General features: G+C 37.2%; 1 protein-coding gene across 1 annotated transcript in view; it reads left to right on the top strand.

The window, feature by feature from the left end:
- ABCA3 (ATP binding cassette subfamily A member 3) overlaps window positions 1-24995 on the top strand; it is a 117486-nt gene that overhangs the window by 49853 nt on the left and 42638 nt on the right. Inside the window, 6 exon segments of the mRNA XM_021006534.2 lie at window positions 3710-3826; window positions 6063-6183; window positions 12243-12416; window positions 21222-21403; window positions 22017-22160; window positions 24058-24187. Of these exon segments, the coding sequence (XP_020862193.1) occupies window positions 3710-3826; window positions 6063-6183; window positions 12243-12416; window positions 21222-21403; window positions 22017-22160; window positions 24058-24187 (868 nt within the window).

Consider the following 24995-nt stretch of genomic DNA (forward strand, 5'->3'; position numbering starts at 1 on the left):
TGTTCATGCCCAAACTAAATCAGGAAGGATCAGAAATGATTGAATTTAGTAACTCAGTGTTCAGTAAACCCAAGAATATAAATTGCCTGTGGAAGAACTCTTTATCTGTCAAAAATTGCTGAAAAAAACTGGAAAGCAATTTGAAAGCAATTCATTTTGGACCAACAGCTTAACACATATAACAAAATAAGCTTAAAATGGATACATAACCTGAATATTAAAGGTCACATCTTAAAATAAGGTAACATCTGAGTTTCCTTTCATAAGTGTGGCTAGATGAAAAAAATTAACCAAACAAGGGATGATAGAGTCGGTAACAGAAGGCAAAGCAGATAATTTTGATGAAGTGAAGTTGAAAAGCTGTTGTATGAAGGAGAACAAAAGAAAAATTGGATAAGAAGGGAAGTAGTCATTTGGGAAAGAAATCTTTGTATCAAAGGTAAGGCGAAAGGAAGGGAACAAAAATTTATTAAGCACCTACTCTATGCCAGGCACTGTGCTAAGTGCTTTACAATTATTATCTCATATAATCCTTACAGCAACTCTGTTAGGTAGTTATTATCATCCCCATTTTACAGTTTGGGAAACTGAGGCAGATAGAGGTTAAATGACTGGCCCAGGATCACACAGCTAGTAACTGCATGAAGCTGAATTTTAACTCAGGTCTCTCTTATTTCAGGCTCAGGGCTCTATCCACTGCACCACCAGTTGCACCAGATATCTCTGATAGTATCTGATATCAGGGATACATAGGGAACACATACTTGGCTATATGACCCTGAGCAAATTATCAGCCTCTGTGTTCTAGGTAACCCTCTAAGTCTATAAGTTTCAGAGAAGGTGGTGGCCTGCCTTGGTAGTAGGAATTTTCCTATGCCAATGAAATCCCAGGTTTAGTCCCTGTTTCCCTGACTATATAAATCTTCCAGAAGCTCAATATAAGGGACTGTGCTTTGACTGGCTCAAAAGCTGATGTGATTTTATTTTGCATTAGTAAAATTGTAGTGACTACATTAATTTAAAAAATATATAGTAAAAGGCAGTAGTTCTCCTTTGTAGAGGTGTTTGTTTTTTTCCTAAAGCATGGTTCTGACCTTCTCATCCCCTACTCAGTAAACATTAGTGGCTCCTGATTAAATCTCTAAACTCCTCTATTTGGCATTTAAAGGTCTTTGCAGCCTGGCCCCATCTTCCCTTCCCAGCCTTATTCCACGTTAGTACCCTCCATGCACTTGAAATCATCTTGTTTATGTCTGCTTTTTATGTTTTGTTTACACCTGTGTAGATATGTGTTGTCCCCTGTTAAAATAGTAAAGGCCCTCATTGAGAGGAGGACCTTTTGCTTCTGATTTTTAATCCAATGCCTAACACAGTGTCTTATAAATAGTAGGGGCTTAAAAAAATACTTGTTTATCAAACTCTGTATGAAATACTGTGGTCCCCATTTTTGATAGGGACATTGATAAACAAGAAGTACTTTCATAGAGGACAGACCAAGATGATAAGGGTTTACAAACTGCCACGCTGTCCTATCAAAGTAGTTGCTGATGGATCCCCAAAGAGGTCATAGAAAGAGGGAAAGGACTCATGTACAAGCATCTCTTTTTGTGGTGACAAAGAACTAGAAACCGAGAAAATGCCCATTAGTTGGGGAATGACTAAACAAATAACGGTATGTGAATGTAGCAGAATATTGCCAAGCTATAAGAATGATGAAAGAGACAGTTTTAGAGAAACCTGGGAAGATTTGCATGAGCTGATGCAAAGTGAAGTGAGCAGAACCAGAAGAACAATTTATACAGTAACAACTGTAAAGTTAAACGACTTTGAAAGACTTAAGAACTCTGATTATTGCAATGACCAGCCATGATCCTAAAGGATTGAGGATAAAGAATGACACTCAACTCCCAACAGGGAGGTCATAGTTTCAGAGTGCAGAATGAGAATATTTTTTGGATATGGCTTTGTGGGAATTCATTTAGCTTGACTTTGCAAATTTGATACAAGTTGTTGTTGTTGTTGTTTTTCCCCGTTGGGGTGAGGAGAGAAGAGAAGTAGCAAAAATCAATTTTTGTTAATCAAAAAGTCATTTAATTTAATTTAAAAAGAAAAAATTTCAGAATAAACCATAGATGTTGAGGCTTGAAGAAGGATTTAAAGAGGACATAATACATAGGGCATCAGATATTTAAGTTATTTGAAAGTCAGTTATGTGAAATAGATATTAAATTTGTTTTATATAACTTCAAAAAGCAGAAGTAGGAGCAATGGATGGAGCTGTAGGGAGGTAGAACTTTCTAAGAATCTGTCTTAGCACTTTGTGCCTCTTCTATGCATATAGCATATTATAATTCATATTTTAGTGCATCTGTCTTTACTTCTGACATCAGACTATAAACATTTGAGCTACCTTCTTTGTATGCTGGTATTTCACCTAATAAGTGCCATTTATATTTACTACGTACATAGGAGGCACTTAACATTGAACTGAATTAAACCTAATTAGAGTTGTCCAGAAATGCAGTGGGGTGCTCCATGAGGTAATGTGGTTGCTGTCATTGGAAATGTTCAAACAAAGCTGACTTGCTGGTGATGTAGCAGAGAGGCTTCCTACACTGAGTAGAAGGTTAAAGTATATGGCCCCTAAGCTACCTTCTAATTCTTTGGATTCTATAAATCTACTTGATGTTTCTTTACTGTTGTGTGGTTTGAGAAATGCTGGAAATCCCAGGCATTCCCTTTCTATGCATGAAATGGTAAGAGCATGCTCACTTGGGGAAATTCAGGTTTCATAGCTGGCCTAGTAGAGAAGTTCTCAGAATTTTTTGGTGCATCAGCCATTTCATCATGAAGTGCCTGTTGTTTTCACACACACACACACACACACACACACACACACACACACATACACATGCACACACACGCACACATACACACAATCCTCTGTGCTTCTGTTTTCTGTCTATTAAATGGAGGTGATCCCTGCCCTATTTTATAGGGCAGAGTAAGACAGCAGATGTTAAAATCTTTGAGGAGTAAAGGGTACTAAGTCACTACATGATGTTCTGGATTCTGGAGGGGGTTTTTTCCCCATTTTAAAAAATGTGAAAAAAAAACAACAAGGGGCAGCTAGGTGGTGCAGTGGATAGATCACCGGCCCTGAAGTCAGGAGGACCTGAGTTCAAATCTGGCCTCAGACCAAACACTTGACACTAGCTGTGTGACCTTGGACAAATCACTTAACCCCAGTTGCCTAAAAGAAAAAAAAAGTATGGATGGGACAGCTAGGTGGTGCAGTAGATAGAGCACCAGCCCTAGAGTCAGGAAGACCTGAGTTCAAATCTGGCCACAGACACTTGACACTTACTAGCAGTGTGACCTTAAGCAAGTCACTTAACGCCATTGCCAAGCAAAAAACGAAACCAAAAAAAAAATGTGAATTACTTTAAGAGGTGAACCTACCTGTATTCTTCCAAAGTCATATAGACACTAATGGTCTTCATTTTTCTTTCTTCTCTCCTACTTGCACACATACTTACATATAAGCATTAAAATGAAATTGCCAATCCTAGATTTTAAATATAAAGAAGCATCACAGAAACCTTAATCTTAATTTTCCCAGGATGTAGGGAATCGTTTTCTATACTAATCCTACAGCAGATAAAATGTCGAATCTTGTAATATTTGCTTTCTTTTTCACCCCTCACAGGAGTACATGCGTATCATGGGACTCAGCAACTGGCTTCACTGGATCGCCTGGTTCCTCACCTTCTTCCTCCTCCTACTTTTTACCGTCTTTTTTATGACTGTACTTTTCTGTATCAAGGCAAGTATTTGGTTTTCTCCAGCTTTTTGAATTTGATTATTGAGAGGGAAGCTTCACTTGGGCTTAGTGTGATGAAGGTGATAGCTGATGGAAAATATAAAAGTAAGAATTCTTCCAGTCACTCAAACCTAGGAGTCATCCCTGCTCCTCACTCTTACTCATCCCCAATATCAAATTAGTTGACAAGTCTTTTTTTAATTCTGCCTCCTCAACATCTTTTGCATCTGCCCCTTTTCTCTGCTCATACTAGAATTATCCTAATACAGACTCTCATAATTTCTTTCCTGAATTATTGTAATCATCCTTTTAAAAATTATTAGCATTTTAATGAATTCCTATTTATAAAATTTTCCCATGACATGTTCAGACCTTTTAGTCTTATTTTTCCTTTTCCTTTTTAAGGAGATTTTTTTTTTTAGTAGCTACTCTTTTTTTGTAGAATAGCATGAGAACTCTCCTGAACTGTTGTCCCCAAGCAATAGCTTCTTAACTAGTTCTCTCTTTTCTGGTCTGTTCCCTCTCTAATCCATCTTCCACACACAGCTGCCAAAGTGATATCACTGAAGCTCCGATCTGACCATGTGGTCTGAATTCTGTCCAAGAAGTTTTAGTGGTTCCCCATTGCCTTTGGGGGAAAAAATTTAAAAATTAATCAAAATTTATTTAAAAATAAAGGGCATTGAAAAAGCCCTTCACACCTAGCTCTTTCCTGTCTTTCTTTTTTTTTTCTGTCTTTCTAATCAGATCATGCATTGTTCTCCTTCATGCCTGCCATGCTCCTACCCAACAAGACTGCTTATTCTTTCCTCTAAGGACATTCCCCCTCCTCTGTGCCTTATCTATGCCTTGTAGGCAAAGAGGTTGTCCTCTAGCCTAGAGTACTCTCTGTACTCCCATCTGCTTCTTGGAACCACTTAAGCTTTTCAAAGCTTAGCTCCAATACCACTTCCTTCAAGAGGCCTTTCTTAATTTTCCCCAATTGTTTATCCTTCCTCTCTTCCCACTCCCATCACTATACATACATATACATATATATATATATATATATATATTATATATATTTGCATATATCTTGTGTTTATCTGTGAATGTTTCTCCCTCTTGTAGACTGTAAGCAGTCAGAAACTGCCTCACTATTGTATTTGTATCCTCAGCACCTAGCATAGTGCCTAGGACATACATAGTAGGTGTTGCATAAACATTTATCCTATTATTTGCTATGTCTCTTGGGAAACAATTACTAAAGTAGAAATTAGTTGCAATAGCAGTACTGTAATGTTAAATAACAGCTTATGCTTTCTGTCCCATTTCCTCTTTTTATCACTTATATGGATGACTAGAATTTTGGTGACAAAACCAAAAAAGTTCTTTGAAACAATTAGTAATTCATTAAAGTAGCAGGAATATAAAATAAACTCATAAAATCTGCAATATTTTTACATATTGCTACCAAAACCCAGAAGGAGGTGATAGAAAAGGAACTTATATTCAGAATAACTGCAAAATACATAAAATATCTGGAACTTAAGCTACCAAGATGACAAATATAACTATAAAATACTCTTTGTATAGGAATAAAGAAAGACTTAGATGATTGGAAAGATATTCATTGTCTGTGGTTGGATCATAGCAAGATAACAAAAATGGTGATACTACCTAAATTAATTTGTAGATTTAATGCCTTGCCAGTCAGGCTACCAAGTTCAACTTCACAGAATGAGACAAAAGAATAACAAAATTCATCTAAAGGGGAAAAAGATAGTGAAATGGCAGAAAGAAAGTAGGAATGAAAGGGAGGCTAGCAATACTAGATCTCCAAGTACACTATAAAGCATAAATCATAAAAACTAATGTTGATTAAACCAAAAAAAAGACCCCAAAACAACTAAACATATTAGTGTAGTATTGAGTTAAGCTCTATCTTTGGATAAGCCCAAAAACTGCTAGGAAAACTGGAAAAGCAGTTAGGTAGGACTTAGGTTCACACCAACAATCATCAGTTTATACTCTGTATCACAACGAGCTCCAAATGGATACATGGCCTAAATATAAAAGATCACAGCACAAAAAAATTACAGGAGAATAAGGAGGAGTACCTTTACACCTATGGCTAGGGGGAGGACTAGCTAAACAAGAGACTGAAGTGATCATAAAAGAGAAAATAGATCATTTTGATTACATAAAATTGGCACACTCCTACCCGTATGACTAAACAGGTTTAATGAATGTTTTATAGGTGGAAGAGGACATTGCAGTGATCACCAACAGTGATCCATCTTTGATATTTGTCTTTTTGATGTGTTTCGCCATTTCTTCCATTTCCTTCAGTTTTATGGTCAGCACCTTCTTCAGTAAAGGTGAGTGGGTCTAATCCATCAAATTCTATATCTCCCAGAGATATAGTGGAAATGAGTTTGTGAGGGGCCCCTTCTGTGCAGTGTTCCAATTCAGTTTTCACATGCAAGAAACTGAGATTGTTGAGGACCGTTCAGTTCTCCCAGAGCTAGATTTTCATTCTTATGTGGTTATGAGTATGTTAACTCATCTCAAAAATTGGAGGAAAATAATTGTACTCTCTTGATCATAGGATCATAGAAAGGGAATTTAAAGGGAATTTATTCACAGAATCACAAAATTGTGGAGTTGGGAGTTCAGTGCCCCATACCTGAAGAAGAGTCACCTCTACAACATGCCCAGCAAGTGGTGACTTAAACTTTGCTTGAAGATCTCCAGTGGAAGAGAAGATCTCCAGTGGAAGAGAGCCCACTGATTAGGATTTATCATTGAGAGTAGGATTATTGCATTCTTTCTACTCCTATCACCAACTCAGTGACTGGCACATAATAGGTGCTTAATAAATGTTTATTGATTGATTGATTAATTAACCAAAACAGAATTCAGTGTGACTATCACTTCCTTATTCTTAATCAGCCTGTTCTTGGCTACCATGTCATACTTCTGACACAGACTGAACTTTGCACTAAACCTCCCCAGATTTTTCAAACAAACTGTTTTCAAGCCATATCATATACTGGATAAGACTGGTTTTTTTCAAATCCATGTTTAAGACTAGTCATTTAACTCTGTCATTTATTTAAATTTCATCTTTTTAGATCTAGTCCAACATTCTAGTCTGTCAGGATCTTTGTAGATCTCTGTCATCCACCAGTCCGTTTATGCCTGTATCTGATTTGTTTATAAATCTTTGAAACAGCACAGGACAGGGGCAGCTAGGTGGCACAGTGGAGAAAGCACTGACCCTGGAGTCAGGAGGACCTGAGTTCAAATCTGGCTTCAGACACTTGACATTTACTAGCTGTGTGACCCTGGGCAAGTCACTTAACCCCGATTACCTTGAAAAGAAAAAGAAAAAAGAAACAGCACTGGCCCAGGCACATAACCCCTGAGGGCAATCCACTAGAGACTTGTTTCCGAGTCAACGTCAAACCATTAATGAATATCTTTGTGTTGGGCTATTCATCCAGTTGCAAATATACTTTATTTGTGCAGTCATCTAGCCAACATCTTTCTCTCTTGTCCATAGGAATAGCTTCATAGACTTTATCAAATGCTTAGTTTAAAATTTAGGGAAAACATTATCTACAATGCTTTCTTAATCTGTTAATCTAATAATATTGTGAAAGGAAATGAAGTCAATCCAGTACAGCTGTGCTTTTTTCGAAAAATTAGCATCTTTTGTTTTTATATATTCTTCCCTCAGGTATAATCCTTCCCACTTTCCTTACACAGTGAGTCTTCACTTGTAATAAAAGTTAAGAAAGCAAAAGAAAAAACAGTTTAGCAAAACCAACGTCAGCTGAGTTGAACATCACATGGAACATTCCATATCCATAGTCCCTACCTCTCTAGTGAAGGGAAGAAGGAGCTGCATTTTCTCAGCTCTTCTCTTAAGGACCAAGCTTGGCCATTATGATATCACACAGTATTCAGCATTGTCTTATTATTCTTTCTGTTCACATTTTTAAGTCATTGTGTATGTTGTTTTCCTGGTTCTGCTTACTTCACATTGCATTGGTCATTTAAAGTCTTCTCAAACTTCTCTGAATTCTTCATATGTATTATTGTTTCTTATGGTACAGTAATATTCCATTATGTTTAAGTGCAACAATTTGTTTAGCTATTCCCCAGTTGATGGGTACCTACTTTGTTTCCAGTTCTTCATTACAGCAAAAAGTGCTACTGTGCATATTTTGCTGTATATGGAACCTTTCTTTCTTTGACCTGATTGGGGTACCTAGCATAGGGATCTCTGAGTCAAAGAGAGTGAACATTTTATGCTTCTTTTTCATAATTTCAAATTGCTTTCCAGAATAGTTGGTCCAATTCACATTGCAACTGCTCCAGCACTGACTATTTTTGTCTGTTTTCATCTTTGCCAGTTTTTTAGGTGTGAGATGAAACCTCTAAGTTGTTTGGATTTACATTTCTCTTATTATAAAGGATCCAGAGCAGTTGTTTACATGGCTGTTAATAGTTTGCTATTCTTTTGTGAATTGTTCATGTCATTTGACCGTGTATCTGTTGGGGAATGACTCTTGATGTTATATGTTTATGATTCCCGATATATCTTGGATATCAGACCTTTGAAGAGATACTTTTTTTTTCAATTGGCAGTTTCCCTTCTTATATAAGCTGTGTTGATTTTGTATTTTGAAAAAGTTTGCAACCTCATATAAGCAAAATGATCTTTTTTAAACTCTTCTGAGATGTCCCTTATTCCTTGTAAGAATTCTTTCTGTAATTGTAGTTCTCAAAGATAACCTCCATCTATTTTAAAATTATGTAACTTTTTATATATCCATTTGGAAATTACTATTTTATATGATATAAGATGCTGATCTAACCTCATCTTTTTTACTCAACTGCTTTCAGTTTTCCCAACAGGAAAGCCCGTCCCTAAATAGTTTATGTTATTGGGCACAACTTGTTCTTGCTAAAGCCGCGCTGGATCTTTGTAGTCACTGTGTCCCTTTTCTAGATATTAAGTATCCACCCCTATAATTACACGTTCAATAATTTTGCCATGAATCTAAGCCAAGTTCAGTTACCTAGAGATTGCAGACACTTCATTTTCCTCCTTTTGGGGGCCTAGATGACACTGTGCTTTTGCAATCCTCTGGATCATTGACAGTGGTTCTTTATGCAGTGACTTGAACTCCCCAAGAATGGTTAGATACTTTCTTACTGTCTCCTCACTTAGTCTGTGTACGTACTCCCTATCTGCCATATTTTTTTTGTCTTTTCCAATCCAAAGTTTATTCTCTTTGGTGGAGAAAAGCAAAAAAAAAAAAGAATTGAACTTTGACCTTCTCTTTGTCTTCTCTTATCAGCATCCAGTCCAACTTGAGCAGCAGTTCTGCACCAATTTTGACCCCCCTTTTTTCCCTAACATAGCTTTTAAAATCCCTTTTTGTCGTCATTATCTTTCCTTGGCAATTAGATCATTTGGAGCTTTAGTATCCTAACATTCTTACTGGACTAAGCTTTGATTTTGTATTAATCTTATTACCTTCCTTTGTTTATATCAACTCTACAATTTTTTTTACAATTTTTAAAATTCTGAATGTAATGAACACCTAAAAAGAACATTTCTGTATACAAAGTAGAACATAAAAAGAATGTTATATGTGAAATCACAAATCTGTTACAGTTTTTAAAATGTATATTCAGCATATTACTTTCAAAGTTGCCCTATTTGTGTTTCCTTCTAAAACTTCTTTTACTTCTAATTTTACTTCTTTAACTGAACTTTGAAAAAATGTTTTAATGATCTTCTTTTCTTCTCTTGTTTATTTTTTGGCATTACTGTTTTTAACTCCCTTCTCTCTCTCTCTCAATAAAAAAAACCCCACAATCCTTATAATCAGTAAACAGTCAAGCGAAACAAATCCAAACATTTGCCATGTCCAAAAATGTCTATTTTATTCTGTACTTGAGTCACACTGCGTGTGTCAGGAGGTGGGCTGCATACTTCATTATTAGTCCTCTAGGGCTATGATTGTTCATTACATTGATCTGAGTTCTTAATTTTTTAAAGTGACTTAGAACTCTGAACAGGACTAGAGTGGGGTGGGGGGGAGGTAATGGGAAAAGTGTTGACATCTTGTGTACTGAAATTAAAGCATATAGAGTCACTATGAAAATTGAATTACTTATATTGATATTCAATATTTGGTTTTTAATGAAACATTTAATTTCAGGTAAAAACAAGTGGTATTATCTTGTCTTATTTAATGACTCCAGGGGCACAGTTCTGGACTGCTTTCCAGAATGGCTGGCCCACAACTTCACCAACAGTGCACCAGGATATCCGTCCCATGACCATTCCAACAATTGTCATTTTCCTACTTTGTTATCTTTTCCAATCTGATAGGTATGAGATAGAACCTCAGAATTGTTTTAATTTGCATTTCTCAAAAATTATTAGTGATTTGGAGCATTTTCTCATATGTCTGTTGATATCTTGGATTTCTTCCTTTGAGAACTAACTCTTCGTATCCTCTGACCATTTATCTAATGGGAGTGGCTATCATTCTTATATATTTAAATCGATTTTCTATATGTCTTACACATCAGACCTTGATTTTATCAGAGGAATTCTCTACAAAGATTTCCCCCAGCTGTTTCCTTTCTAATTTTAATTGCATTGATTTCTATACATGTAAGAACTTTTCAATTTTATGTCATCAAACTGTGTATGTTGTCTTCTGTGAACCTCTCAATCCTATGTCTTGTCATGAACTTTTCTCCTACCCAGAAAACATTTCCTCCCTTGCTCCTTTATTATGGTATATGGTGAGAGATCATGTTCTAACACTAATTTTTGCTAAACTATTGTCCAGTTTTCTCAGCAGTTTCTGTCAGATACTGAGTCATTAGCCTAATAGTTTCATTCTTTGTTTTGTTTCTTTTTTAACACTATGTTACTATGTTTGTTTGTTTCTGCATGTTATGTATCTAATCTGTTCCCCAGTATATGACTTCTAAAACTTTGGGTGGTGATTTTACCATCTACATAGGTCCCTTAAGATAACTCTTCTTTTTCTTCCCCTTCAGAATAGTTTTTCTTTGTGTCTTCAGAACTTCATTCTTAAAAGCTTTCTAACCTTTTTTCTTAAAGTGCACATTCATTGAAGATACAATTGATTTGGTTGAGTACAGCTTTCTTGTACTTCTGTTGGATATACAGCTGGTCTTTGGTCCTAAGCCTAAAGGAAGAGTTCAAAACTCCTCATGTTTGTGTACAAAAGAGACCAGGAAGCTATGTCAGCAACCCAAGCCTTCCTCCATTTAGGCAATTAAATCTGGAGGACAATTTCAGTACCTTTTAGGGAAAAAAAAAAAACCAAAAAGCACCTAGCCTAACCTGCCCAGGATGAGGCCTTGGGATATTGTTCCCACCCGCCAAAGGTATATAACTAGACCTATCTGGAAGAATTGTGTTTTCTGTAAATTTAGATAAAGCTCTCACCCTAAATAATATTAACTTTGCCATTTTAAGACAGCTCATTTCATTCTGAGATAGCTCTAGTTATTAGGAAGTATTTCCTTAAAACAAGCCTAAATTTATTTCTTTTCAGTTTTCACCCATTCTCCTAGTTCTGTCCTTTGGTGCCAGGTGGAATACATCTAACTTGTCTTTCAAGTTGATGCCTTTCAGCTACTTGAAGATAGCTGTTTTGTGGGGTTGAGGGGACAGAAGTCCACTGGTAGGGAATTTTTTAGGATGGATGTGGTCAAGAAATGAAAACATCAATCTAGAGCACTTATTCAAGAAATTTGGCAGCAGAATGAAAGGTCATATTGGCAGTCTCTTTATAGTATATTCCCTACTCTAGACAGGAGAGAAGGAAGAAAACATCTCTGTAGAAGCAAAGCTTGTGGAATACAAGAGAGCTCATAGAGGATGGCCTTAATCATTTTTTGTGAAGTGGGATGTGATATGTAGTGAGGCTGAGGCAAGGGAGGGGAGAAGGAAAGTAATTAAGGATTGGAGAGGAGAGATTTCCTTTGGGGAACAGGCTATAAAGGGACTGTGATAGGATTTCCAAGTATTGTCTAGGGTAAGATGGGAGTTTGCCAGTATGATTCTCTGGTATGCAAGTAATATGTGATTATTTTGTCATGCTGTGTTTAATTTAATCAGCAGGAGAACATGAGACAACTTTCTTAAACAGAAGTGTTTTGCTTCTCTTTTAATGGGCTATAAATTTCCTTGACTGTTGTATTATAGAAGACTAACTTCCAAAAGAGGCTCAATTTGCTTCTTAAGTGGAGGATTGGATTTCTTCTAAAAACCTTGATAGATGTATAGGGCTCTTGTTATTATGAAATGTTTGTATTTCTATTCTTGGGACATTGCTTAATCTCTTTCTCATTCTTTCCCCATTTGCAGCCAATTTGGCAGCTGCCATAGGAGGCTTCCTCTATTTCTTTATGTATATTCCTTACTTCTTCATTGGTCCTCGATATAACTGGATGACCCTCAACCAAAAGTTATCTTCCTGTCTCTTCTCAAATGTTGCTATGGCATTGGGGGCCCAGCTCATAGGCAAGTTTGAAGCAAAAGGTGAGTATTCTCTTTTGTAATTGTTGCCTTTGCTACTTTAGGGACTGCTTAGACCAATGGCAGACAATGACAGCGTGAAGTTTCCAATATGAGTTAACCTCATTCAACTCATTTTTATTGAACATTCATATTGATGAATATTATTGATTAATTATTAAATGTTAATGAACACATTTAATAAAGTATGAGTGACCCTTCACATCTGCAGCACCTGTAAGTGCCCCTTGGGCATGCCATTTGAGTGGTCTTCAAAGCCTTCTGCTCTCCAGTATTGTCCAACAAATGTCCTTTGAGGAGGAGGCCCCTTCAAGGAGGTGGCACAATAGAAAGATCTCTGGAGTCACAGGATCTAGGTTAAAATCTTGCCTCTGACAGTTACTTCCTTGTGATCTCGGGCCAGTCATTTAAGTCTCGTTGGCCTGTTTCCTTGTCCATAAAATGAGAAGTTCAGATTAGACGCTTCTGAGGTCACTTCTAGTTCTTGATCTAGACATAATCCTGTGTTTCTATGAACCCAGGTTTTCGTCCTGGCTCTGCCGTTGCCTGTCTCACCATTTGTCTTTAAACAAATCACATCCCCTCTCTCATCTATAAATGAGGGAACTGCACCAATAATCCCTACGGTTTCTTCCAACACTTTGTTTATATGTTTTAATCTAATTTATTAATAATAATAATAGCTAACATTTATATATCACTTAGAACAGTGCCAGGCACTTTTTAATTATTTATCTCATTTGATTCTAATAACAACCCTGGGACGTAGGTGCTATTATGATCCCAATTTTGAAGATGAGGAAACTGAGGCAAATAAGGGTTAAGTAACTTTCCAGGGTTTCACACAGCTTAGTAAGTGTCTGAGGCTAGTTTCAAACTCAAATCTTCCTGACTTCAGGCCTGATGCTCTATCCTCTGTGCTACCTGGTTGCCTAGCTGTATTTATCATACACTTGACTTTAAAAAATAAAACTGATTAAGCATTATATGTTTAATTTACACTTAAAATTAATTTCTGCTTACAACATTTCTGGTGGTGGTCATGGAAATTAATTTATACTTTAAAATTAATTTCAATGTGCAATATTTCCATAGTAATTCTTCTCTTTGTGTTTCCTTCCTTTGTTTTTGTCCATTCTTCTCTATATCCATGTATTCCTTTTTCCCTTTAAATAGTTGTAGCCTGTGTGCATACTGTTCTTCTGGTTCTGTTTTCTTCAAGAAGCATTACTTTGTATAACTTTCCAAATTTCTTTGTATACCTCATCTTGCTCATAACATTGTAGCATTCTTTTATTCAACCATTTATGAACTATTATTTTTAAATTCTATCCAGTATTCTGCAATTGCAAACAATGGTAGTGAGTATATGTATAGAGAGAGAGAGAGAAGAGGGTTAGATACAGACCAACTATCTTTACAGAGGAAGTAGCATTTGATTTGAGCTTAAAAGGATAAATTTGCAGTACATTTGTAAGAGAGTGCCATTACAGTAGCTGAAATGAACCTGAATAAATACAAGGAGGTGGGGAGAAAAACAGAACACATTAGGGACAGAGAGAATGGGGAGTGGAAGGACAGCACTACAGTTTGTCTGTATTGTACAGTGAGCCTTCAGTGCTAATAAGAGTAGTTTGAACTTTATTTGGTAGACATTAGGGAACTTTAAAAATTTCTGAGCACAGGAGGAAGAGAATTAAAGTAGAAGTGTGAAGGATGTATTAGAGCAGGGCAAGTAGAGAGCTATCTAGGTGTATCACTAGGATTTCTCTCACACATAGATCCTCTTAAAGCTACCCCAGATTCAGGACCTATTTGTAAGCCAGCATCAACAAGCCACAGTCCCTGGTTGTCTAATGGCACGGTTTTTTTTATCCAGCAGACTAGTTGATTCAAAGCAAAATACCTTTAAATGAGCATTATAATAAAAGAAACATTTCCCCCATCCTCTCAAGGGAACCTTTTTTTTGTGACTACCACACCACCAATGGGAGAGAGTACCTACAAGGAACATGAGTGACTGGTGAACTTGTAGGGGGGCAGATAGCCTGGACAACTCATATTTCTAAAGCAGCAGTCCTTCTGGCACCCTGCTGCCTCCAGCCAGCACTATGCTTGCTTAGAACCCCTGAGGAACTGTCCTCGGATGATGTCATTGGGCTGCAAGCTGGCAGCTTGGCTGAATGCTCACTGCTGCCATCTTCTAGTCGTTAGCTGTTGTGTGTCCTCTTTTAAACCGTCATAGCTCCAAGTAGTATTTTTCTCTTTTGTGATTTCAGTCATTCAGTAAGCATTTATTAACTATCTACTATGTGCCAGTCTTTGTTCTAAGCGCCGGGGATACAAAGAAGGACCAAACAAACGAACAAACCAGTCTCTGCTCTGAAGAAGTTCACAGCCTAATGCTGGGGAGATGATGTGCCAACGACTATGTATGAACAGGATATTATACTGGATAAATTAGGAGTGATCTCAAAGAGAAGGGATTGAAATTAAGGAGGGCTAGGAAACACTTGATGGATGAGACTTGAAGAGAGCCAGGGAAGCCAGGAGGCAGAGATGAAGAGGGAGAGAAAATACAAGGCATGGAGGACTTTGGGTAGAAACACTTGAAATTAAGAGGCTAGTGTTTCTGGATCGCAGAGTAAGTGGAGGAAGAGTAAAGTGCAAGGACTGGAAAGATAGGAAGGGGCCAAGTGATGAAGGGTCTTAAAGCCAAACAGAAGATTTTTTATCCTGAAGGTATTGGGAAACTGGGGTAGGGGGTACAGTGTTAGAGAAAAGTATGGTCATATCTGCATTTTAAGAAGCTCAACTGAATGCAAAATGGTTGGAAGTATAGAAAGCATGTATGTATGGAAAGTATGGAAAAATATATGAAAAGAGTATGGAAGTACTTGAGGCAGTGGCACTAACCAGCAGGCTTTTGTAATAGTCCAGGTATTAAGTCATGAGATCTTGTACTCAGGTAGTAGCAGTGTCAGAGGAGAGAAGGGGAAATATGTGAGAGACGGTAGGTACAAAGGTAGAAATCACAAGACTTGATAAATGATTGGATGTGATGTGGGGGAGTGGGGATGAGAAGGAATGAGGAATAGAGGATGGCACCTGGATTGTCGGCCTGGGTAGCTAGGATGATGGTGGTACCTTCAGTAGTAATAGGGAAGTTAAGAAGAGGGGCTAGCCAGTTTGGGGAGAAAGATGATGAGTTCAGTTCTAGACTGGGAAGAAAAGCAAGAAAATATGGTTTCTTTGAAGCAAAGGGAGGAATAATATCCATTAGGAAGAACTGGTCAGCAGTGTTTAGTACTGCAGAGAATTCAAGCGCATGAAGACTTTAAAAGAGGCTATTGAATTTAATGACTAGAAGATAGTCTTGGGGCAGGTAGGTGGCACAGTGGATAGAGTACCAGCCCTGGAGTCAGGAGGACCTGAATTCAAATCCTGTCTCAGACAAGACATTTGATACATACTAGCTGTGTGACCCTGGGCAAATCACTTAACCCCAGTTGCCTTGCCAAAAAAAAAAAAATAGTCTCTTAGAATTGTGGAGCCAGAATCCAAATTACAAGAGAGTTGGGGTGAGGAAGTGAAGGCATGCAGTGTAGGCAGCTTTTTCTGAGTAGTGTAACAGGAAGAAGAGAAACATTTGATTGTAGCTGCATGAGCTAGAATGGTCAACAGAATAGTTTTTTAGAAATAGAGGGAAACCTGAATATGTTTGTAGGCGTATGGAAAGGATTTAGGCAGTTGAGAAGGGTAACATAAAGACAACACATATGATTGAGAATCCATCAGTTGGTGAACAAGTGACGTGTTAAATGCCTTCTGTGGGCCTGGCACCATATGAGGTGCTGGAGGTAGAAATACAGAGACTGATACAGTCCCTGTTCACAGTGACCTTACATTCTTATAGGGGAGACGACTGGTAGATATGAAAATATATACAGAATAAATGTAAAGCTAATAAATATGAGACGGAGGGCACTAGCAGTTGGAGGATCAGGAAGGCTACATAAAAATGAGAAGTGGATGGAATAAAGAAAAAATGTAAGTCTAGCCCAACCCAAGGAACAGCTTCTTAGAGAACTGTTATCAACTCCATTTATTTCCAAGCTTGATCTTAAATTAGGAGAGGAACCTGATGAACAATGAAATTAAGTTTTGGAGGGGAGGGGGAGGAAATGCATTAATATAGCTGTGTTCCCTTGCCATAGAAACTGTTCAGGAATCTCTCTTCCTTAAAGTGAGACCAATCTATACTGAGGGTCAGCTGGTTTAAATATTTTTCATAGAAGACTGACTTCTTTTTTCCATTGCTTAAAAGGAAACCCACGATGGCAGGTTTTTAGTTAGAAAAAGAGTGGTAGTTTAGTGATCCTTAGCTTTGTGTTAATACCTCATTTCTATAAATAACTTGGCCAACTGTCTTTCTTGGTGACTCAAGACCAGATCGTTAAGGATTTTGATGGCAAGGGTGGGGTTTTATGTAAATTTTGTCACTCTCCCAGCACCTTGAATAGTATTTAGCATATAGTAGGTGCTTAAAAAATGTTTGCTGAATCCAATTGAAAAAAGGATAACAAAAAATTTATGCTCTGCTAGGGTGAATGAAATAATTTTCGAGGTGTAGTTATTCACCCTGGAATTGACAAACACTTTGTGATGATAGTGGTTAGTGCTTTGATTGACTGGAAACAGGCAGAAAGTGATTGATCTTCATTCAGTCAACAGACTTTTATTAAGCACCTACTCTGTGCGGGGCATGGTATTTGAAAGGTTTACTCTGAAGTTTGAGCATTAGCTTGCCTTGGATCAAAGATAAGTCTAGGATAGCCAGTTCTGATTGTGTTTGAATAAAGGGGATGGCAATACCATTTTCAGTTTTTAGAGCAGTTGTATTAAATGTACATAAAATAGACAATAATAATAATAACTAACACTTATGTAGTGCTTTAAATATATTATCTCATTTGCCTATAAATAAAATAAGGAGCTCCTTCTCAGTACACACATAGACCACTTCAGCCATTGGGAAGCTCATTCTTTGGGAGAGGATGTCAGATCCTTCTCATGCTCATTCTGCCTCATTGCTCCTACGCTTTAGTTGCAGGGGAAATCCCTTAAAGCCTGGGCATGGTTTGTGTCCAAGTTCTCCTCCAAAAGGATTAACAGAGTCCTCTCAAAAAAGACATTAATTGCACAAATTGTAGATATCAGGTATACAACAGTCACTTACCTTCTCTATGACAGAAAAAATGCCCAAAGCACAAAAGATTCACAGGCACACACCAACAAATACTCAAAATATAAATCAGAACCCACTGCTTCTACCACATTATGCTCAAAAGGCAAAGATGGAACTGCTCAACAGACTTGACCTTCAGTCCCCACAGTCCAAACAGCAATTCTGCAGCTGGACTTCCAGGCAGGCCAGGAAGTGGTTTGGGCTTTAACCCTTCAACTGAAGTTCCTCTTGCCAGTGGCGTTTCTCTCATCTGAAATGTTCTGCACCTGATTAATTTTTTTAAAAAGTAAATGTAGCTGAGAATCTCAGGCCCACAAGGCTGAGAACCTCTCATGCCCGCTTGTCTTTATGGGCATCACCCAGCTGAGAATCTCTTGTGCCCCAAAGGCTGAGCTTTTCTCATGCCCATCTGTCCTTATGGGTGTCACCTGGCCTCTGTGATTTATCACTAATAAACTTTTCCTCTGGCTGAAGAAGATTTGAGTTGAATTCATTCAGCAGGGCCCGGTACCGCAATTTTGGGTTTGCAGCACCCCAAAAGTCCTAGACCTCTTCATATGGTTCCCTGACCAGGAAACACTGCTAAATCTCAAACTCTTCTTCAGCCAAGACTGGTAAGCCTCCCCCTCCCCAATTCCTTTCTTGCCTTGTGGCTGGGAGGGGGATTTCCAAGCAGCTAGCTAAGCTTGCCTTGGAAGGGTTTTTGGGCCTGATCTCTCAGGTTCCTGTAAGTCAGACAGCTACAAGGCTGTCTCAGACTCCACCTGACGCTTCCAGGCTTTTCGGTCCAGTGCCTCTGCTTGAGCGCTTGGACCTGGGTAATATCTTCCTTAGCATAGAGGATGGACTCCCTATCAGGAAGCGTAGGTCCAAACCTCTCAGTTCTGTCAGCGCTAGGGAATTGGGAAACTCTTGGGTATTTTTTTCTTTTTTCCTTTCCCCTAAGCCTGCAGATTTTTAGAAGGTTATTACATCATATTAGTAATAAAAAGGAGGAAGATGGCAGATATTGGAGGACATGCAATATACAAGATAGAAGATACAAATATGATCTATGTACCAAATGATTCTGTATGAGTTACTCATCCTGATGAAGCTAGCTTCCAGAAGTTTACAGTATACTGTAGAAGAATGCTCCTCTAGTTGTCAGGTCTCTCTTGGAGATCTTTGCTTATTTTCTTAAGGTTAATTAGGCTGTTCAATATTGTTCAGTGAAGAACTGTGAATGACCTAGCTATTCTCAGCAATGCAATGATCGAAGACAATCCCAAAGGACTCATGATGCAGCATACTATCCACCTCCAGAGAAAGAACTGATATTGATTGAATACAGACTGATTTTTTGCTATTTTTCACTTTCTTTCTTTCTTTTTTTCTTTTATTTGAGTCTTCTTGTACAAAGTGACTAATATGGAAATATTTTACATAACTGTACCTGTATAACCTAGATCAGATTGCTTACCATCTAAGGAAGGGGGTAGGGAGGGAAAGAAAGGAGAGAGAGAAAATTTGGAACTCAAAATTTTAAATAAAAATGCTAAAAAAATTTTTAAAAAAATAGAAAAAAATGAAAAGTAAATGTGTATACTATGTACGTTAAGACAGTATACAGTTGGACAATTTGTCACCTGGAATCAAAGGTTAGAGAATCCTTCTTTGATGAATTGTACACTTTGAGGACTACAGTTGGACAGTTCCTAGTTGTAGTTTCCAAAGTTATCCCCTTGTGGCTATTGTCCACTGTAGATCAGAGGAGTAAAGGACTCTTCAATGATGCTTTATCTTCTTTTTTCAATTTTTTCTGAAATCAACAACACACATAGTTTTCAGGGTTTTTTGCTCACTTTACATTATGATTCTCTGCTGTTAGGAATCATAGCATATTATGGGAGAGTTAGGAAATTCATGCATGCACACTGGAATGCAAATGTAAATTCCATACAATTCATAGCATGCTTGTCAAAATATGGCATCCTTAGCATACCCTTTGAGAACCACTGCAGTACTGGTTACTCATAGTTTATTCTTGCGTCCCTACCTCTCTGTCTAATAGGCTATTGTGTTTATAATGACACAAAAACACTAAAATGCATTATCATTTCCATACAAATCATTTATAAATAAGAATTAATCGAATGTATTCCCTTTTCAGATTTTGTCTTGGGTTTTCTTAAAATTGGTACAGTTGTAGTCCTCAAAGTATACATTCTATATCCAGAGATTAGTTCTAATATACCATGAAAAATTCTATTAGATTCATCATGAGGAACACCCAAGTAGCAATTTCATAAGGTACTGAAGTGTAGTAAGTGCAGACAGGAAAAGCAGAAGAAACTCTTGAAGAATTCACTGAAACACAATTTGACCAATCATTGATCTTTAATACCATATCCGAAAATGGACCATACACACCCATATTATAAAATTAAATGTAAGGGTAATATTGGCAGTTAGTGGGTTTGGGTGAATCCTGAAATTTTCAAAGAAAACTCAACTTAAAGACTAAAGAAACTTTAATTGTGGAATGTAAATCCATATTATCAATAGCCATATGAAAAAAAAATTCTCTAAATCACTAATAATTAGAGAAATTTAAATTAAAAGAACGGTTGAGGTACCACCTCACACCCATCAAATTGGTGAAGTTTACAGAAGAGGAAAATAAATGAATATTGACAGAAGAGCTGTGGGAAATGAGTTACATCAAAGTGTTGTTGGTGGGTCTATAAACTGGTCTAGCCATTCTGAAAAGCAATTTGGAACTACACCTAAAAGCTATTAAACTGTGTAAACTCTCCGATCCAATACCCCAATTGTGCAAAGAAAAAGAATCTATCTCTGCAAAAATATTTGTAGCAGCTCTTTTCATGGTGGCAAAGAATTGGAAACTGAGGGACTGCGCATCAATTGGAGAATAGCTGTTATGGTATATGAATGTGATAGAATATTGCTATGCTGTAAGAAATTATGAAGAAGATGGTTTCAGAAAAATCTGGAAAGATTTAGATGAACTGATACAAAGTTAAGTAAACAGAACCAGAAAAATTTATACAAAAATAATGATATTATAAAAACATTTAACCTTAAAAGACAGGAACTCTGATCAATCACAATTCCAGAGGATTCATGATGAAACATGCTTTTGCCTTCCAGATAGAGAGGTAATAGACTGAGAGTACAGATGAAAGCATTTTTGTTTTTGGACATAGCTAATTTGGGAACGTGTTTTGTTTGACTTTACATTATTTGTAAAGGGTTTGGGTTTTTTTTTGCTTTTTCATTAGGTGGGGAAGGGGAAGTGAGAGGGGGAGAATTAAGAACTGAAATACAGTATTATAAAGTAAAATTGAATTAAAAACAGAAACTAAAGCAAAAAGAAATATTACTGGGTGCTTTAAGAAGTAAATAATTCACAGCAACAGGGTTGATAACAGGCTTACATATTTTTCAGTCTTGTGGCTGCCCTGTATTCTTCATTTTGAGATCAAGAAGCTTCAGGACAACTCTGATCTAGTCTTAGCCTACCAGTAATTCTAATTGTCTTCCCTTTTGTGCTTCAGGAGTGGGAATTCAATGGAAATACCTCATGAGATCAGTTAATGTTGATGATAACTTCACTTTTGGGCATGTGTTGATAATGCTGCTATTTGATTCTGCCTTCTATGGCTTGGTGACCTGGTATGTGGAAGCTGTCTTCCCTGGAGAATATGGTATGCCCCAGCCCTGGTATTTTTTCTTGATGGTGAGTTCTGATGGTACTAGTTGATCTTTTTGTTTTGTTTTGTTTTGTTTTTTGACTAGGCAGTGGGGTTAAGTGACTTGCCCAAGGTCACACAGTTAGTAAGTGTTATGTCTCTCAGGCTGGATTTGAACTCAAGTCCTCCTGAATCCAAGGCTGGTGCTCTATCCACTGCGTCACAAAATAGCTGCCCCCTATTTGATCTTTTGAAGGTAGAAACTACCTCTACCACCTTATTCCTTCCACTGATTACTTGGGCCACAATCATGGCCATAGAATAATAGAGAGAAGCTATCTCTTTCTCTTAACTTCTACTTCATCGGTTGCTTAGGAACAGCCTAAGTAAAGAAACCTTGTCTCAGTTTGATAGAAATCCTTCCTATGCTACCATTTTGGCCGCAACCTTATTCTAGAGTTGCTTCATTTTGTCCACTGCTTTTTGACCAATAATAACATTTTTAGTAGTGTTTAATATTCTTATGTACCAAATTCAAGATTATTTTGCTTCAAAAGATTATATTGTTGCATTAACTGAAGCTTTTCTGATCACGGTAAAATTTGTCATTATTGTTATTAATTGGCCATCTTGGTGATCCAGTTTTGATTTCTTCCTTAGCCTTCCTACTGGTGTGGGAATCAAAGATCTATAATGGGAAAAGAGGAGGAAGAGGATGATCCTGAGAAAGTTCTAAAAACTGAGTACATTGAGGCTGAACCTGAAGATTTAGTAGCTGGAATAAAGATCAAGCATCTGTCCAAGGTACTGTGTGACAATTAAGATTGAAAATTTTTACTAATGTATTGAGTTGAGGGAGCATGTCTTCAAGGAAATCATTACTTGTTCACCCAATTACCAACATATTTCTTTCTGTTCTCCATAAATGTAGTAAGTTTTATGTCAACTGTAATGATGACTTGTATAGAATTTTGTCTTTGAGAAGTAAAATCGAGCTTGAGAATCTGTACCTGTGAGTATGTCAGTTTGTATGTGAGGAGTGATATCTCCCTTCTCAAAAGCTTTCACTGCATTGTCTCACTTGATGCTAAAACCTGGAAGTACAGTGGATGGAGGAGAAGAATTTTACATTTCAATATTTGACCTTAATCCCCTCTGGGAAGGGTTGCAGCATGGTTCTAGAAATACAAAGCCTTGAAGAACAGGGGAATTTGTCAAACAGAATTGAAATTGACTCTTTCTTATCTGTCAGAGCCCTTAGACTCTTCATCCTCAGTTTTCTCCTTCCTTGCTAACATAGGCTTTGTATTAATAGAACTAGGGCATACAGTTTCTTGTGTATCCTTATATCTTCAGTCTAAGACACTTCCAAATCAGTTTCCTATGAAACTTTCATACTCTTTTACACTAGGAAGTAAAAATATCTGTTTTCTTGAACCTTCTTTTCTGAGTTTACTGTCGCTTAATCATTCAACATTAAAAGGGACCCCACAGGTTATCTAATACATCTTGAAGTATGAATACTCTCTACAGGATCTCAAACAAGTGTAATCCAGCCTTTTCTTTAAGAACATTAGTGAATGATATCTCAGTCCTGGGGCAACATAATCCATTTCTAGATAACTCTAAAATGGTAGAAAGTTTTTCTTCCTGTTAAACTAAAATCTGCCTCTCTCTAATTTCTACGTACTGGATTGAGTTCCATCTTGTTGGGCCAAGCAGACTAAATCTAATCCTTTGTCCACAGAAGAGCCCTTCAAATGTTTGAAAACCATAATCAAATCACTTCCTAAGTTTTCTCTTCTCAAAATTAAACATTGAAAGTTCCTTCAACCAATCTTTTTGAAGTATAGTTTTGAGTCCTCATCCTGGCCACCCCTGGAAACACTCCAGTTTTTCACTGTCCTTCCTGAAATGTGGCAGTCAAAACTAGACACAGTACTCTAGTTGTGATCTGGCTGGGAAAGAATACAGTTTTGGACTATCATTTCTGTCATTCTGAATAACAGATTTCAGTTGATACAATCTGAGAACAATTAAAATTTTGTTTGGGGTAGAAGGAGACTGCCACTTAAGGTATACCCTTTGAAGACTATTTAATTCTAGCTTAGCTTGGGCTTTCTGTTTGCTTTTAGATAAAGGACCCAACCCTTTGTCCCTCCCCTGGGCTGGAGAGAATGTTGTGGAATGATGGCAGCAGCACCTAAGTAGAATTTACTAGTGGTATATCAGTTTGTGCCCATACTGAATATATGCAGTTGATTTTTTTACCCCATATAGGTCTTTTTATCCCTTTTAAGTTTCGTCATGATCCAGCCTGTCAGGTTATCTTTCGATCTGAGTTCTGTTATCTGGTGTGAATTATATCCCTTCAAGCTTTATGTCAGCTTCAGATTTTCATAATTGTTCCATCTATATCTTCATCAAAGACATAAATAAAAATGTTAAACAGAGCAAAAGAAAGAGAAATGTCATACTCCCCTAGACACTGTTATCCAGATTAACATCTCTTGTTACTCTCTGGGGTTGGTCATGGAACCAGAATTTTATTTATTACAATTCAGAGGTTGATTTTTAAATGAGGGGGGGAAAAAGTATTGTATTTACTAACAGTAGCTGTTGGTTAATGCTTAACTTATTGTAAACCCCTTCACAAGTGCTAGAGCTTTATGTAAATTTACTTTCTCTACCTTTTCCACAGATGTTTATGGTGAGGAATAAGAGAAAAGAGGCGATAAGAGACCTGACTCTGAATATGTACGAGGGGCAGATCACTGTTCTTCTAGGACATAATGGAGCAGGGAAGACCACCACCTTGTCCATCCTCACAGGTCAGGATCTGGACAGCCCTTCATGTTTCTAGAATCTAAAAATGTTGCTTAGAGCTAGGCCTTTGCTTTCCTGCCTAGGTTGAGCTGTTTCTATTTCAGTATTTTTCACTGTTATTCATTTAACAAACATTTATTAAATAACTGTACATAACTGTATACAGACTACTGTGCTTAGACACTGGAAGTGAGAAAAGATCCCTGTTCTTATAAAGCTTATTGTAAAGTAGGGAGATAAGGCACAAACATAGATAAGTATAGCATCATATGTAACATTACATGTCAATATTTGTAGAGTCAGACTGTTACTGATTTAGGAGTCATATCAAAATCAGCTCAAAATCAACATCAGATTTGAAGGCTAAAGATGAAAGACTTGAACAGTTGCAATAGTTTCAACTTGATCTGTACAAATGGGCTGCCATTGTGGAAAAGCAGAAAATGTAAAAAGGCAAAGATTAAAGACTTTGATGGTTAATATTTCCTAGAAAAGTTGAACCCAAATAAAGTAATTGTCACAGAAAGAAGCCAAATGAGCCTAGAAATCACTTCAGTCAGCAAATATTTGATCTCTGTGCAAAGTGGAAAGAGATGGTAGCCAAGGCTATCACCAATTTTTAATGCAAATTTATAAGACACTATAGGGAATGGTAGAAGATTATAAGCGGTATCATCTTATAAAACAGCCCCCCCCAAAAAAAGAAGCAAAAACGAGTCTAAAGAAAGCTTGGCATGAAACCAAAATGAACTACATCATTCCAAGTGTCTTCACAGATGAAAATGGCAAGAAAATAAACATATTTAATGTAGT

The sequence above is a fragment of the Phascolarctos cinereus genome, unplaced genomic scaffold (assembly GCF_003287225.1).
Source record: "Phascolarctos cinereus isolate Bilbo 61053 unplaced genomic scaffold, phaCin_HiC Scaffold_4;HRSCAF=312, whole genome shotgun sequence".
Taxonomy (NCBI): domain Eukaryota; kingdom Metazoa; phylum Chordata; class Mammalia; order Diprotodontia; family Phascolarctidae; genus Phascolarctos; species Phascolarctos cinereus.